This window comes from Aspergillus ochraceoroseus (genome assembly GCF_002846915.1).
Source record: "Aspergillus ochraceoroseus IBT 24754 chromosome Unknown P175scaffold_2, whole genome shotgun sequence".
Lineage (NCBI taxonomy): Eukaryota > Fungi > Ascomycota > Eurotiomycetes > Eurotiales > Aspergillaceae > Aspergillus > Aspergillus ochraceoroseus.
The window spans coordinates 2,184,970-2,198,083 of record NW_024468477.1 but is presented as its reverse complement, the minus strand read 5'-3'; the positions used below and the strand labels follow the sequence as shown (position 1 = coordinate 2,198,083).

General features: G+C 51.2%; 7 protein-coding genes across 7 annotated transcripts; 2 read left to right on the top strand and 5 right to left on the bottom strand.

The window, feature by feature from the left end:
- Window positions 1-94: 94 nt before the first annotated feature.
- Window positions 95-2,589, bottom strand: P175DRAFT_0474493 (uncharacterized protein). The gene is made up of 2 exons (XM_040895207.1): window positions 2,013-2,589; window positions 95-1,957 (listed from the first exon to the last, which is right to left on the bottom strand). The coding sequence occupies exons 1-2, from the start codon at window positions 2,271-2,273 to the stop codon at window positions 317-319; spliced, it is 1,902 nt and encodes a 633-aa protein (XP_040754279.1). The 5' UTR covers window positions 2,274-2,589; the 3' UTR covers window positions 95-316.
- A 156-nt stretch (window positions 2,590-2,745) lies between these two features.
- P175DRAFT_0499429 (phosphatidylserine decarboxylase 1) lies at window positions 2,746-4,621 on the top strand. The gene has a single exon (XM_040896737.1). The coding sequence runs from the start codon at window positions 2,821-2,823 to the stop codon at window positions 4,444-4,446; it is 1,626 nt and encodes a 541-aa protein (XP_040754278.1). The 5' UTR covers window positions 2,746-2,820; the 3' UTR covers window positions 4,447-4,621.
- Window positions 4,622-4,771: 150 nt separating this feature from the next.
- On the top strand, window positions 4,772-6,476 carry P175DRAFT_0474488 (anaphase promoting complex subunit DOC1). Its single transcript, XM_040895206.1, has 2 exons — window positions 4,772-5,397; window positions 5,471-6,476. The coding sequence occupies exons 1-2, from the start codon at window positions 4,899-4,901 to the stop codon at window positions 6,391-6,393; spliced, it is 1,422 nt and encodes a 473-aa protein (XP_040754277.1). The 5' UTR covers window positions 4,772-4,898; the 3' UTR covers window positions 6,394-6,476.
- Window positions 6,477-6,762: 286 nt separating this feature from the next.
- leu2A (3-isopropylmalate dehydrogenase LEU2) lies at window positions 6,763-8,404 on the bottom strand. The gene is made up of 6 exons (XM_040896736.1): window positions 8,294-8,404; window positions 8,210-8,230; window positions 8,080-8,148; window positions 7,909-8,004; window positions 7,207-7,834; window positions 6,763-7,133 (listed from the first exon to the last, which is right to left on the bottom strand). Exons 1-6 carry the CDS (start codon window positions 8,342-8,344, stop codon window positions 6,901-6,903), a joined length of 1,098 nt encoding a protein of 365 aa, XP_040754276.1. The 5' UTR covers window positions 8,345-8,404; the 3' UTR covers window positions 6,763-6,900.
- A 296-nt stretch (window positions 8,405-8,700) lies between these two features.
- Window positions 8,701-9,105, bottom strand: P175DRAFT_0149108 (uncharacterized protein). The gene has a single exon (XM_040892445.1). The coding sequence runs from the start codon at window positions 8,968-8,970 to the stop codon at window positions 8,764-8,766; it is 207 nt and encodes a 68-aa protein (XP_040754275.1). The 5' UTR covers window positions 8,971-9,105; the 3' UTR covers window positions 8,701-8,763.
- On the bottom strand, window positions 8,865-10,298 carry P175DRAFT_0149093 (CDP-diacylglycerol--inositol 3-phosphatidyltransferase). Its single transcript, XM_040892444.1, has 3 exons — window positions 10,010-10,298; window positions 9,557-9,933; window positions 8,865-9,461 (listed from the first exon to the last, which is right to left on the bottom strand). Exons 1-3 carry the CDS (start codon window positions 10,188-10,190, stop codon window positions 9,093-9,095), a joined length of 927 nt encoding a protein of 308 aa, XP_040754274.1. The 5' UTR covers window positions 10,191-10,298; the 3' UTR covers window positions 8,865-9,092.
- A 571-nt stretch (window positions 10,299-10,869) lies between these two features.
- Window positions 10,870-12,942, bottom strand: P175DRAFT_0499422 (PP2C family serine/threonine-protein phosphatase). The gene is made up of 2 exons (XM_040896735.1): window positions 12,827-12,942; window positions 10,870-12,700 (listed from the first exon to the last, which is right to left on the bottom strand). Exons 1-2 carry the CDS (start codon window positions 12,885-12,887, stop codon window positions 11,061-11,063), a joined length of 1,701 nt encoding a protein of 566 aa, XP_040754273.1. The 5' UTR covers window positions 12,888-12,942; the 3' UTR covers window positions 10,870-11,060.
- Between the last annotated feature and the right edge of the window lie 172 nt (window positions 12,943-13,114).

The window sequence follows — 13,114 nt, the reverse complement described above, 5'->3', positions numbered from 1 at the left end:
TCGTTTGATACGGGGCCTATGGCGTCTCAGTTGGAGGAGGGGGTTGAGGGAGGGGAAAGGGTGGCAACCAAGTTGTGAAGCGGTTCACGGGACGAGTGAGTATGCATTCTACATATACAGGTTATAGATATATATATATATATATATATATACCTTGTGATAAGACTGGTTTTGTTAATAATGCCATATGCTATTTACATTTATGTAGTTGTTAAACCAGGTACTCATTACCAGCGCTAAATTCTTACGCCCCAGGGATACAGAGAAGAAAGGCAAGCGAAGAGCGGATCCACATCGAACATAAAGGAGGAGGACTTCAATTGTTATCCACCTGGGGTATCGTGGTATGGGGTTCATGCTCTGTGTTGTTTTGCTCATTCGCCTCTGGACGATTAGTAGTAGCATTGTCTTCCTGCCGTGTATGCTCCTCCGTAGCTACTGCTTCCTGCTGTCGACGTCGTTCTTCCTCCTCTCGAGCCCGCTCCGCATTCCGTGCCGCCTCCGCTGCATTGCGCACTTCAATATGCCTCTCGCCAACACCAGGCACCAAACTGGCAATGAAAAGAGCCACAGACCGCTCGACTCTTCTTAGGTTATGGCGAACCCCGCCAACATTCGCTCCGCGGCCATCTCGCAGTCCAGCTGGCTGGTTGGGAGTGCCTTCGCTGCCGGCAGCTTCTGTACCCTGCGGGCGAGGAGGGCCAAGATGTTCAGGGTTGAAATGCACCAAGCCTTCAAGATGTCGCTGCACTGGGGCTAGAATCATCTCGTATAGCTGTCGCGGAATGCTAGTCTCCGAAAGCACAGCGGCCAGTAAGGCCAACCCCACATAGACAATTCGCGTCCAGGTTCCCGGTTCACTGAACATGTAGCAGAAGAAATACAACCGTACAAAGAGCCATAGCCGTCTGATATTCCGTGCTAATCCCAGCTGACCATCCTCCTCAGGCTGCTGGTTGAGTACGGCTTGGCGAACCACATTTTCCAATACGGCTGCCTCGCCATTGGGCTGTCCATTGGGTTGTTGAACACCGCTATTGGGGAAGACCGTTCCAGGGATTTGCCCAGTACCGAGTGCGCCGCGCATGGCATCCGCTACATTTGAAGATGTCACTAGAGCCTGGTACCCGCTTGGAGAGGAGAGCAAATACAAAGAAGCTGCCCCCTGCGCCTGGTTCTGAGGCCCAGCGGAGCCAGCCTGCAATGTGGGGAACCTAGAGTGGGTGGCTCGAAGTTGATCGGAGCGAGTGTAGAGGTTGAATACCCGGGTGAGCAATGTTTCTATTGATCCGTCGCGCTCAGCCAACGGTTTTCGATACTGATCGTCAAGCAGACTAAATAGTTGTGTTCGTAGTAGAATGATATGATCCATGGGAGGGGCGATTCCACGGCTCAGCTGTTCTTCTGCTGAGGTGATATGCTGGCGCAGCAGTTGCAGTCGCGCCCGAACTTCTTCAGCAGGTAAAGACCCCGCGTTGGGATTTCGGATGCTAGACCCCAAACTTGACGACATTGCAAAAGGTGCTGTAGTCGATGTCATTGGCGCTGATGAGCCTAGCATAAAAGGCGACGAGGGAGGGAGGCTGGATGCCATTCGCTGCCATGAGGTTTGGGATAGCGGTGACACGGGATTATTGGTCTGTACATTCGAAGGGATTCCCGTTGTCGCATCGTGTGAGGAGGGTTGAGCTGAGGATCCGTTCTGTTCTTGCATGTCAAGTTGGCGGCGGAGGGTATCGACATTTCGGCGCAGAGCCATCCCAATATCTGCTTCACTCAAGGGCGCAGGACCCCGGTATCTCAATTGCTGGCCCTGGACCACGGAGTTCGCCGCAAAATGGCTAGTGTACAGAGGATTCTGTGGCAAGGGAGCACATTCGGTAGAAGGCTTTGTCGAGGTAGGAGCTAGAGATGGAGGGGCTGGCGGTAATACAAGATGCATAGAGAATTCCAAGCCCTTAACAAACACAATTATTAGTTCCAGAGTCCGATCTGAGAAGTAATTTACTTACATTCGCCAAGTCCAAGACCGCCTGCAACGTCAAGTCATCATTCACAAGCGGCTTCCCCAGATAGAATAACCTCTGGCTTTCCGGAGGAGGTCGAGTCGGGATAGATTGGGAAAGACGTGCTTTGAGATTTCCAACAGTGGTGGACAAAGGAAGGTCTCTGAGAGTGAATCGATTGGGCTGTGGTATGGACGGACACAGCACATGCAGGACAAGGCTCTGCGGGCTGTTCGCTGACTCCAGCGGCATCTGGGCGGTAGTCATCTTTGAAGATGTCCAAGAGTTCGATCAAAGAAACATGAATAGAAGGGGGTCCCCCGTGATAAAAAGTCAATGAGATCAGCCAAAGGCCAAAAACAGTGCGCAAAATTAAACAACGCGTGGTTCGTCGATGGGATAATATACTCCGCGCAATTGTATATGACGACGGTGTCCTTTCGGGAAAGGACAAGGATCAGCCCACCAGTACCACGACCAACCCTTAAATCACAAATATCAAAATCTCCGATCCTGCAAGCATCGATGCCTGATCCAATGCAGGACTGAAAGCCCCCAGTAAATAGACGACCGTCGAGTATTGATGGGAAGAACGATGGAGAAAGTGGATTCCCCAGTGCGGAAGTTGGTTCTAGAGCGGGAATTCTGCCAGGCGGTGAGCGCCGTCCAAAACATCATTTCTCCCCTAAATCGGCATCACTTTTTCACATGAAATAAACCTCCTCCTCAAACACATCAGGGGCTCTTCTCTGCTTGTTATTCGTCCTATTTCCCCACCACCACGGGGATGACCTTCATGGTGTGATTCCGCACTATGGCCTTGTGCCTCTCCAGCCGTCCAGTTCCTTTTCGTCGGAACCTCACTCGCATTTTGAAGAGAGAAAGCGTTGCATCGATAGATATGGTGTCTTTCGGGACTACCGAGCGGCGTAGAGCCGGAACCAGATATTTCTCCAAGTTTTGGGGCCACAATCAGAATCAATCTCCTAGAGCCTCGTTCGGGTCTCGACTTCGCTTCGCCCTAAGAAATACCAAGGTTGAATGGTATCCGATTCCGGTCGGACTTGGAATTGGTCTACTGGGTGTCCTGCATTTCTACAAGTCCCAGCGGGCCGAAAGAGAACGATTAGAGAGGGAGGCTTCGGGGGAATCCTTTGATTTTGCCAAACCTCCTCCCCGTCCCAAATTTCGACTCAGCGGGCCATGGCAGGTCCAAATCATGTCCACTCTGCCGTTGAAGGCAATGTCCCGGTTATGGGGCCGTTTTAATGAGATAGAATTGCCTTACTATCTTCGTGTGCCCGGATTCAAACTTTACTCATGGGCCTTTGGCGTCAACCTAGATGAAGTTGCCGAACCCGATCTTCACACCTACCCAAACCTCTCTGCCTTCTTCTACCGCAAACTAAAACCCGGTGTCCGTCCTTTGGACCCTGATCCACATGGTCTGCTCGCTCCCTCCGATGGCCGTGTCCTCCAATTCGGTCTCATTGAACGAGGGGAGGTGGAGCAAGTCAAAGGAGTCACCTACAGCCTGGACGCTCTTTTGGGTTCCGCCACTCCAACTCATGCAGACCACTCCAAAAAGTTTATGGATCATCAATCAGAGCCATCACAAAAAGATGCTGAAAACATGTCATCCCACGAAGAGTTTGCCAGGGTTAATGGTATCTCTTACACACTACCTACATTATTTGCCGGTGAGCAGGATGGGCTACGGAAACGATCGATGTCCCTGGACGCATCTACCGCGTCAAAGCCGGGATCCGAAGCCCAAGTCCAAGAGGATCTAGCTCGTGGAGACGGTACCCCATGGTATGCGCCAAAGCCTACATCGAATAATGCGCTCTACTATGTAGTTATCTACCTCGCCCCCGGTGATTATCACCGATTCCATTCCCCCGTCCCCTGGGTCGTCGAAAGCCGCCGTCACTTTGCAGGCGAGCTTTTCTCTGTATCTCCTTACTTGCAACGTCACCTACCTGGTCTCTTCACACTCAACGAACGCGTTGTCCTGTTAGGCCGCTGGCGATGGGGGTTCTTCAGCTATACCCCCGTTGGTGCGACCAACGTCGGCTCTATCAAGATTAACTTCGACTCCGAGCTACGCACCAACAGTTTGTTGACGGACACGGCGGCGGACCTGGCTGCCGCAGAAGCCGCCAAACGAGGAGAACAGTACCCTGGCTTCGCTGAGGCAACTTATCTCCATGCAAGCCGAACCCTGCGGGGCCATCCCCTCCAACGAGGCGAAGAAATGGGCGGATTCCAGCTTGGAAGCTCGATCGTCCTCGTATTTGAGGCGCCTATGGGCACCCGCAAGTCATTTGATGCCGGATGGGAAGATGGCCACCGGGAAGGCGGCTGGAACTGGACCATCGAAAAGGGCCAACGCATCCAGATGGGTCAGAAACTTGGATACGTGGATATTAAGGAATAAGAGAGAGAGAGAGGCCTTTGCGCTCTACGGAGCCTTTAACCCCGTCGCATTTTTTGTTTGCGCTCTGCGCTCTCATTTGCGGTATTCCCTCCAGCTCAACAGCTTGGCAACAATGTATCATACGTTAATTCGGTTGTATGTACCACTTTTATTCTAGACATAATTCCATTACCCCTGTGTTTTTTGTTTTTTTTGTTTTGTTTTTTTTTGGTCCAATTTGCTTTCCTCGTTCTGTATATATCAAAGCACGTGATGCGGAATCCCCCGCGCGCGCCAAAAGAAAAGAGCTTCGAATAGAGGGAGAGAGACCGAGAGACCCATCAACACAACATACACACAGGAGAGGACAAAGGATAATGGACCCCCCTACGCCAACTAATTGAATATCTCCTCTACACTGCCCAAAACAACAAAACACCACCTCCCCCCGCCAACAGAAATACAAAAACACAATGCCTCGCCATCTCCTCCGCCGACACCCCGCTGCCCCGGAGCCTCCCTCCGACGACTCTCCACAACCGCGCGCCAACAGAACAGGACTAACCCATATCCCCGCTCAATCGCAATTCCATACACCTCCTTCGAGAGCTATCCCGCAGCTTCATCCCTCGTCAGGCCCACTCGACCCCTCGGCCAACCCGGCGGCGCAGGCGGCTCTCTTTTCGTTATTTGGTCGGGGAGTCGCGGGTCGACCCCCGCATCGGGGATCTATGATTGAGGATGAGGATGAGGATGAGGATGATAGCCCGTTAGATGATGACGATGACGACGAAGATCTCGATGAGGATCTCGAGGGGTTGAATGGTGCAGAGACAGATCATGAGCCGTTGAGTCTACATGCGGAAACGGGGAACGAAGTCGATTTTTCAGAAGAGGACATGGAGGGCATGGTGGGCGATGAGGTCGATGGGGGGGATGAGGATGAGGATGAGCTTATGCAGGATCAAGGAGGTACGTATATTATGATCCGAATTAAATGTATTGACATCATCAAACCTAACCACGTTCGTTAATAATTGTATAGATACATCCCCCAGTCCACTCCCCGGAGACCTCCGCGAGATCTCCTCGCTCGCCTCCTGGACCGTCTCAACTCATAAACCGGGATGCGGTGTCGCCGCCCTCCGAAACCCAGATCACCTGCAGTACTGGCAATCCGACGGGCCGCAGCCGCATACGCTCACACTGCACTTTTTCAAGCTCGTTGCTGTCGTCAAGATAAGAGTTTATCTTGATTTCGGGCTCGATGAGAGCTACACGCCTACGAAGATGGCCTTTCTCGCGGGCATGGGCGGGAACGATCTCGTTGAGTTCGCCACCTGGGAAGGCGAGGGTCCCTGCGGCTGGGTCGATGTGCCGCTTGAAGGTGTGGGCGGGCAGAATGGGGGATGGGTGCGGAAAAGGAGCAGGCATCGTCGAGCACGCAAGTCGTTTCGCCATGCAGCTGCTAGGGATAATGGGAAGGGGAAGGGGAAGGGCAAAGGGAGCGGGAGGAGGAGCTCTGCAACAGCTATCTGGGTGGATGACTCACTCTTCTCTGATTCGGAAAATCAAGATGGTTCTGTTCGAAGGTTCGAGGAAGGTCGCGGTGCTCTCGGAGAGGGCTACGATGTAGACGACGACAGCGACGATGATCCGTACGCGGGGAGCGTGCTGAAAGCCATGGTGATTCAGATGCGCGTCATGGAGAACCATCAAAACGGCAAGGATACTCACGTGCGTGGGTTCCAGGTATTTGCGCGAGATGATGACCGTCGGCGTATCGGGAATGCTCCTTCTGCGTCTGCGGACGGTCGAATCCGCCGACAAAGCGTACGGAAGTCCCTTCGCGGCGCCAACGACGATGGTATTGACGGGCGCGGAGAGGGTGCTGGGGATGAAGAGAGAGGGAAGAAAGTGGTTGGGTTGGAAGAGCCGGATTGGATGGGAGATCCAGTTATTCGGTAATCCATGATTCTATCAGTTAAGACACCTGTGCTCCACAGGTTTCTCCCCTGTTTCTCTTCTTTTTTTTTTTTTTTTTTTTTTTTTTACTACCTTTTTTAATGCCACTTTAGGAGTTGGGAGGATGAGATCGGGTGTTACATGGTGTGGACTCTTTTCTTACCTTTTTTTTTTTTTTTTCTTGCGTTATTCACTTGCATCTGTAGATGGGGTGGTAGTCGGCACTCAGTTTGAGATACCCATGGGTTATGAGTACTATATAACAAACAATACAGTACACAAGATGAACTTTGATTATTCCAGCCAACATCTCAGAGAGGGAGCAAACGAACTGACAAAAAAAAAAATTATTATTAAGAATAAAATTGCATCCTATTTAGGGTAAATCTATGCAAATAGTTCATATATCTCATCTGGCATATGCAATCAATCCCATGCCATATCCATGCTTTTCCCCCGCTCTTTTCGATTGTTTTGTTTCTTTCCATTATATCCCGAAAAACACCAAATCTACTGCAGAAGCTTCTCCAGCTCGGCAGCAACGGCATCGCCAACCTCCTTGGTAGAAGCCTTGCCGCCAATGTCGCCAGTGCGCACGCCAGACTCGATCACGTTGCGCACAGCAGTCTCAATAGCCCGGGCATCCTCGAAGCGAGCAAAGGAGTACTGCATCATCAGCGACACGGAAAGGATGGCGGCGACAGGGTTGACGATTCCCTTTCCGGAAATATCGGGAGCAGATCCTGAATAGATATAAATATATATATATATATATATGCAAAGAGAGAGTAAATCAGGAGAAAGAAGAGGACATACCGTGGATAGGCTCGTAGATACCGTTAACCTTAGACTTTCCATCGGGAATGCTGCTCAGACTGGCACTAGGTAGGAGACCCAGAGAGCCGGGGATCACGCTAGCCTCATCGGAGATGATATCACCGAACAAGTTGCTGGTGATGACGATACCGTTGAGCTTGCGAGGGTCCTTGACCATGATCATGGCAGCGGAGTCGATCAGCTGGTGCTCGACCTTCAGCTGGGGGAACTCCTTAGACATGACCTCCGTGACAACCTTACGCCACAGACGGCTGGTGGCGAGGACATTGGCCTTGTCCAACGACCACACGGGGAGAGGGGGGTTGTGCTGCAGGGCGAGGTGGGCACCAAGGCGAGTGATGCGCTCGATCTCCGCGCGAGAGTAGGGCTCGGTGTCGAGGGCGAAGCCACTGCCATCATCTTCCTTACGGTCACCGAAGTAGATACCCCCGGTCAATTCGCGGATAATGTTAAAGTCGACGCCGCGGCAGACTTCGGGCCGGAGAGGAGAGCTGTCCACTAGGGATGGAGCAGCGAAGTTGCATGGGCGGAGGTTGGCAAAGGTTCCCATCTCCTTACGGAGCTTGAGGATTCCCTGCTCAGGGCGGACAGACCCCGTTCCCCATTCCTATTGTTCCTCGTATTAGTCGTAAAAACTTCCAAGACTGTAGGTTTGGCCCAGGAGACATGTCTGTCACGTACAGGTCCGCCGATAGCGCCGAGGAAAACTGCATCGGCGTTCTTTGCGGCTTCGAGGGCTTCGTCGGTGAGCGGGGAGCCTGTGGCGTCAATTGATGCCTAGAAGACACAACTTGTCAGTTGTTATTCTTCAACTACTAAAGAAGAAATTAGAGAAAGAAAGCGAGGCCTTACACCACCGAGCAAGTGATCCTGGAGGTTGAAGGTGATATCATCACGGCGCTTCTCGATCACACGGAGAATCTAATAGCCCAAGCGTACGATTAGTCCCTAAATAGCTACAGGCGTACCCCGTCTAGCTCACCTTGATTGCCTCCGCGGTCACCTAAAAAATGATCACAGGTTAGCTGTCGAGTCATGGTAGTTCACCCGGGGGGTGGAAGCTCACCTCAGGACCACAGTGGTCACCAGCAAATACGACGATGTTGTAAGACGGCATTATGATAGTACTCCTCAAGAATACAGAATCTGGAGTTGAAGAGTTGAAGAGTTGAAGAGTTGAAGATGCTTCCTTGTTATTACAAGTCATTCGGCGGGGTGGATTTGCATTTCTTTTCCCCACGCCGACACCGGAGTGCGAATGGTTCCCTACGGATCATCAGGAATCCCACACCACCAGATCCAATTGGGTTGAGTTTGTATTTAAACATATGTCCACAAAGAAATGGAGAGTGTAATCCACAAAAACCAACAATTAAAATGACTAGAGAAGGTCGAAAGGACAGAATTTAATAACAAGAAAAGGGTGGGAGATGAAGATAGGTAAGGATGCAAAAGAGAAAGAACGAATAGCAGGAAATCCCCAGTCCATCAGTCAAACATTGGACCACACACACGGCCAGCGACGGCGACAGACATTCACGCCCAGATCCGAACGAGTTCCTCCCAACAGACATACTCAGACATTACCGAATTATCCTTCACATATAGCTTCAATGCCAGAGACTGGAAGCAAGAAAATATAGCAACAAGGTTACTCCATGCCGTCCCCCGAAACAAAAAGGACCAGAGCACCAGAACCATGCACAAAGAAGATGTAGACTGCCAAGGTGAGGCGGAGTCCATTCTCTAGTGGAAACTCGATGTTGAGCTTGAGAGCACTAGTGAAGATGGGAAGGTAAGGTAGGCGACGAGATTCACCTCATTACGCAACCTGGAAATAGCGGCCCTTATCGCATTAACCTATATTACCGGTTCTTCGCGTCGCGCGCGGCCTTCTGTCGGTTGGCCAGGTCACCCTCCACGAGCCAGTTGCTTGCCTTGACGAGCTGCACAACGTTGACAAACTGCTTGAAAGCCATAACTGGGAAAGAGATTACGGTAACCACCCAAGGGAATGAGCTATCAATTTTGTTTGCGCGGGCGAGTTCCAAAGCTCCAGCACTCCAGGGGCTCGCAAACACGCTCATTGAAGCCGCCTCAGCAGAAGCTCCACCCACCGATACGCCCTGGGGAGACTGGAGGAGCGAGGGAGAAAGAGTGGGGGAAGAGAAAGAAAGCAAGTAGAGGCCAATGAAGAAAGCCTCATTGAGAGCACAGCAGATGAACAGGACAGTCTGTTGGGAATAAGAAGCCATCAGCACAGTCCCAAAACAGTGTGTGGGGTAAATCTGGAACTAAGATTCAAGCAGAGAAAAGAAGAGAAACCAACCCTGCTATGGTAGTACTGGTACAAAATCCAGCTTCTGCCGGAATCAACCTTCTTATGGCTATGGCCGGCACCTCCCATGCTGAGCGTAGCATACATATGCATGTAGTGACTAGCCATATCCAGGCAAATCAGCGACTGAAAGACGATTGCCCATCGCGGCCAGGCGGAGCTCAGAAAGACGAGAAGACAGGCAGTGGTACAACGATCCGTCACCATGTCAAGAACAGCACCGAATGTGGTAGATTGATTGAAGTAACGCGCCGCATACCCATCCAGGGCATCCAGCAAGCAGGAGACAGTGTAAAGGAAAGAGCATGTCCGTGGGTGAAGAGGCATGTAGTAAAGGGAAGCAATTGTCAAAACCACTCGTACATAACCTACCCCATATCCAGGATGTTAGAATTGGAACCAGACATTTGTCATAATATTCGATGGGACGCGAAAGCCTCTTACCAATAAGGTTAGGTGCGAACAAGTACACATTCTCCTTCACACCATCCTCTACATCTGGGGTCGCGCTCGGCCTGCCTCTCTTGGGAGATTTCTGAATGGTGCCATTGCCAACGGATGATACGTCGCTTCCTTCCGACTGAGCGGCCAACGCGGCCTTTTGCCTTCTAGTTCGGGCGCTCATTATTTCGGGAGCACAGGACACAGTAGCGAGTATCGCAATGTAAATGGCGAGGGTGTTTGAGGCAATAGCGAGGAGTCGTTGGAAAAAAAAAGGAGGACCTTATCCGCGAGATTCCACTGCGACCAGTCGCGCGAGGTCGAGAATAGGCAACGCGGGGTGTAGTAGGTCAACGACGGAAAAGAGAACTGGATACCAAAAGGAAGATTCTCGTTAATTCAGGGTTTACTCGTCAAGAAGGGAAGCACAATGCAATCAATGTGCAGATGGGAGTGAGTGTTGAGAAATCTCAAGCGGAGGGAAGCCTATCCAACACGTAATAATGAATGTACAGAACATACCACCAAATCCGGGACTTAAACACCTTGACCTACTAGGTACTAGGTACCGATTCTTCCACCACGGGGATAATCAATAATAAAGATCTGAGAGCGGACACAATGCACGAGGGAAGATGTAAGTAAGAAAGAATAATTTGTCTAGGCAATAGTTGGTTAAACATTGATTGAACCATTAGTAAGAAGTCGTTAGTTGTTAGCTCCGTCAGCTCATCTCCGTAGAGGGGGAAAGATTATTATTTTGAGTAACATAGGTACTTATATAGGACAAATAATATGAAATTTTTGATCCAAGGCAAGAAATACAAGAAACAACAAGTAGGATTGATTCTTTAAGAGTGGACAAAAAGCTTTCCATAAAAGTAGCTGTTTCCTGGATAGTTACACCATTAACTCCCTATAAAAAGAAATAAAAAAGCATATATTTGTATGTACAATTCAGCCGGGGTAGGGAAAATAGCAACAGCTAATAAGCCCAAGGTCTCAAGTCCACCCAAGACTAGGGATTTATTATGTACAAAGTTCACTGTTCAGTTCACCTCCGTGACCTGCGCGGATCTGTGGCCTCCTGTCGGCGCCACTCTCGAGACTCCTTGGTTCCCATACTTCCCAATCCTCCCTCTAGTCGTCGCTCCCAACCTCCAAGTCGGACAACCAAACATGTAGCATTGTCGCCTTCTTTAGTTACCTCGGTCGCGAAATTGACCACATGCCGAGCACCTTCATCGGGTGTCTTGGCTTCTTTGATAATGTCCACAACTTCCTGGTCAGGAAGTGAGTCGCTAATACCATCCGTCATAAGGACCAGGAAAGAGTACTCGGCAGCAGCCATCTCAATCCGGCGAATCTCGGGTTCCGCTGACACTCCAATGCGTTTGGATTGCACGTCGCCAAAGGCACGAGTGTTGGCTAACCCGCTGATGCGCTCCTCCCCAAAGGAATCAGTCACGAAGGTCGCCGCGTACCGCCGTAATCGGTTGACTTCCACCGGCGACGACGTGTGATGGTTGGAGGTGAGGGGAATGGCTTGACCAGTCAAGGTCGAACACAGCAGGATTCTGGTGTCACCAACATGAGACACAAGCAGACTGGATGGTGTCGACGGGTGCCAAAATGGTGTCGGGGTCGGGGTCGAAATCAGCACAGCACTGGCTGTGCTTCCGCCCTTGAATCGCCTTGCGCCAGTGATGCTCAGCGGTTGGGAGCAATCAGGTCCATAGAGAATATCGTCCTGGTAAACCGGATGGCCAACATCGGCGAATTCATTATCCTGCCTTGCCGCTTGGGCTGAGACGAACTCCAAGTCTGTGCGTAGAAACGCATATTCCAAAACCTCTTCGATAGTGGCCCCGTGATCGTCGTGCTTTCCCGACTTGGACTCCCTCTCGGTATTTTGTTTTCCAAGATGAGAGAAATGGGCCGGCACAAATCTCCTGAAATACCCTCCAACAAGACTTCGCCAGCTTTGTACCAGAGTCTTCTCTAATTTTCGAATTCGCGAAGAGTTACCTCCTTGCCGAATCGGTAAATCGCCACGCGGCGGCTCGAGCCCATCTTTACCCGCAGAATCTTCACGATCCTTTCTCAAGCTAGACTGGAGTTCAAACTCCGCGGCGGTATCTTGAATATATTCATGCAAGGTATCCTGCAAAAATGCACTACATTCTGACCCACCATGGCCATCGAAAATCCCAAAGTAAAATACTTGCGGATCCCCGTTTGCGGTGTCTGCGCCTCTACTTTCTCGGGGTGCAGAATCTTCTCTCGTACCAGAACGCCTGATCGTCAGCGATGCAGGAGGTCGTTTCGCAAAGGCAGGGATATCAATCACGCCGGCCTGGTAGGTATCTTCATTGGAAGGGCGGGTTCCCCGGGATGTTGCGGCCCCGAAATGGTGCTTCGCGCTGCGCAATGGGATCCGAACCACAGTCGTTTCTCGGCCCAGCAGGGCTTGGAATGAGGCCGGGGAATGTGTTGTCTCCCCTGTATGAGGAACTGACGCTGATCGAGGGAGTTTATGAAAAGGTGTGAGCGGGCCTCGAGGGTCGGGATGGAGGGAGGAGGAGGGCAAGTGTGTGACGAAGTAATCGTGGAACTCGCGTCGCTTTACCGTGTGCGCTTCATTGGAGACCGGGGTACCAGTACGATAATTGCGTCTGCATAAAGAAAGAGATACTAGGAGACGATAAGGTGCACAATCAGTATCCGTTGTCCAAGGTGGCCTCTTTGCCGCCCATATCGCAATCTCGATCCAAGCTCCGGAGATAAGGAAGCCGTGGGGGGAAGGGAAGGAGAACGTACCGTAACTGCCAGCCAGGGTCCAGACCCGGACAGTGACTCGCTTTGAAGGAGTCAGAGTCATGAAGGTCGCGACATCGAAAAAAAGGAGAACGGTGTGAGGGAAAAGGATTCGCAATGGAATTGTTGGGAAATTGTCTTTCACTTGTCGCGGGGGGGCTGATCTAATAACGATTTTTGCGGCCCGAGCAACAAATGTGACGGCGAAACACGACGGCAGTTCCGGGTCCCTCCCTGTGTTTCTCACCAGCACCACTTGTTAGGTATGCATGTACTCTGTACAGTACATGG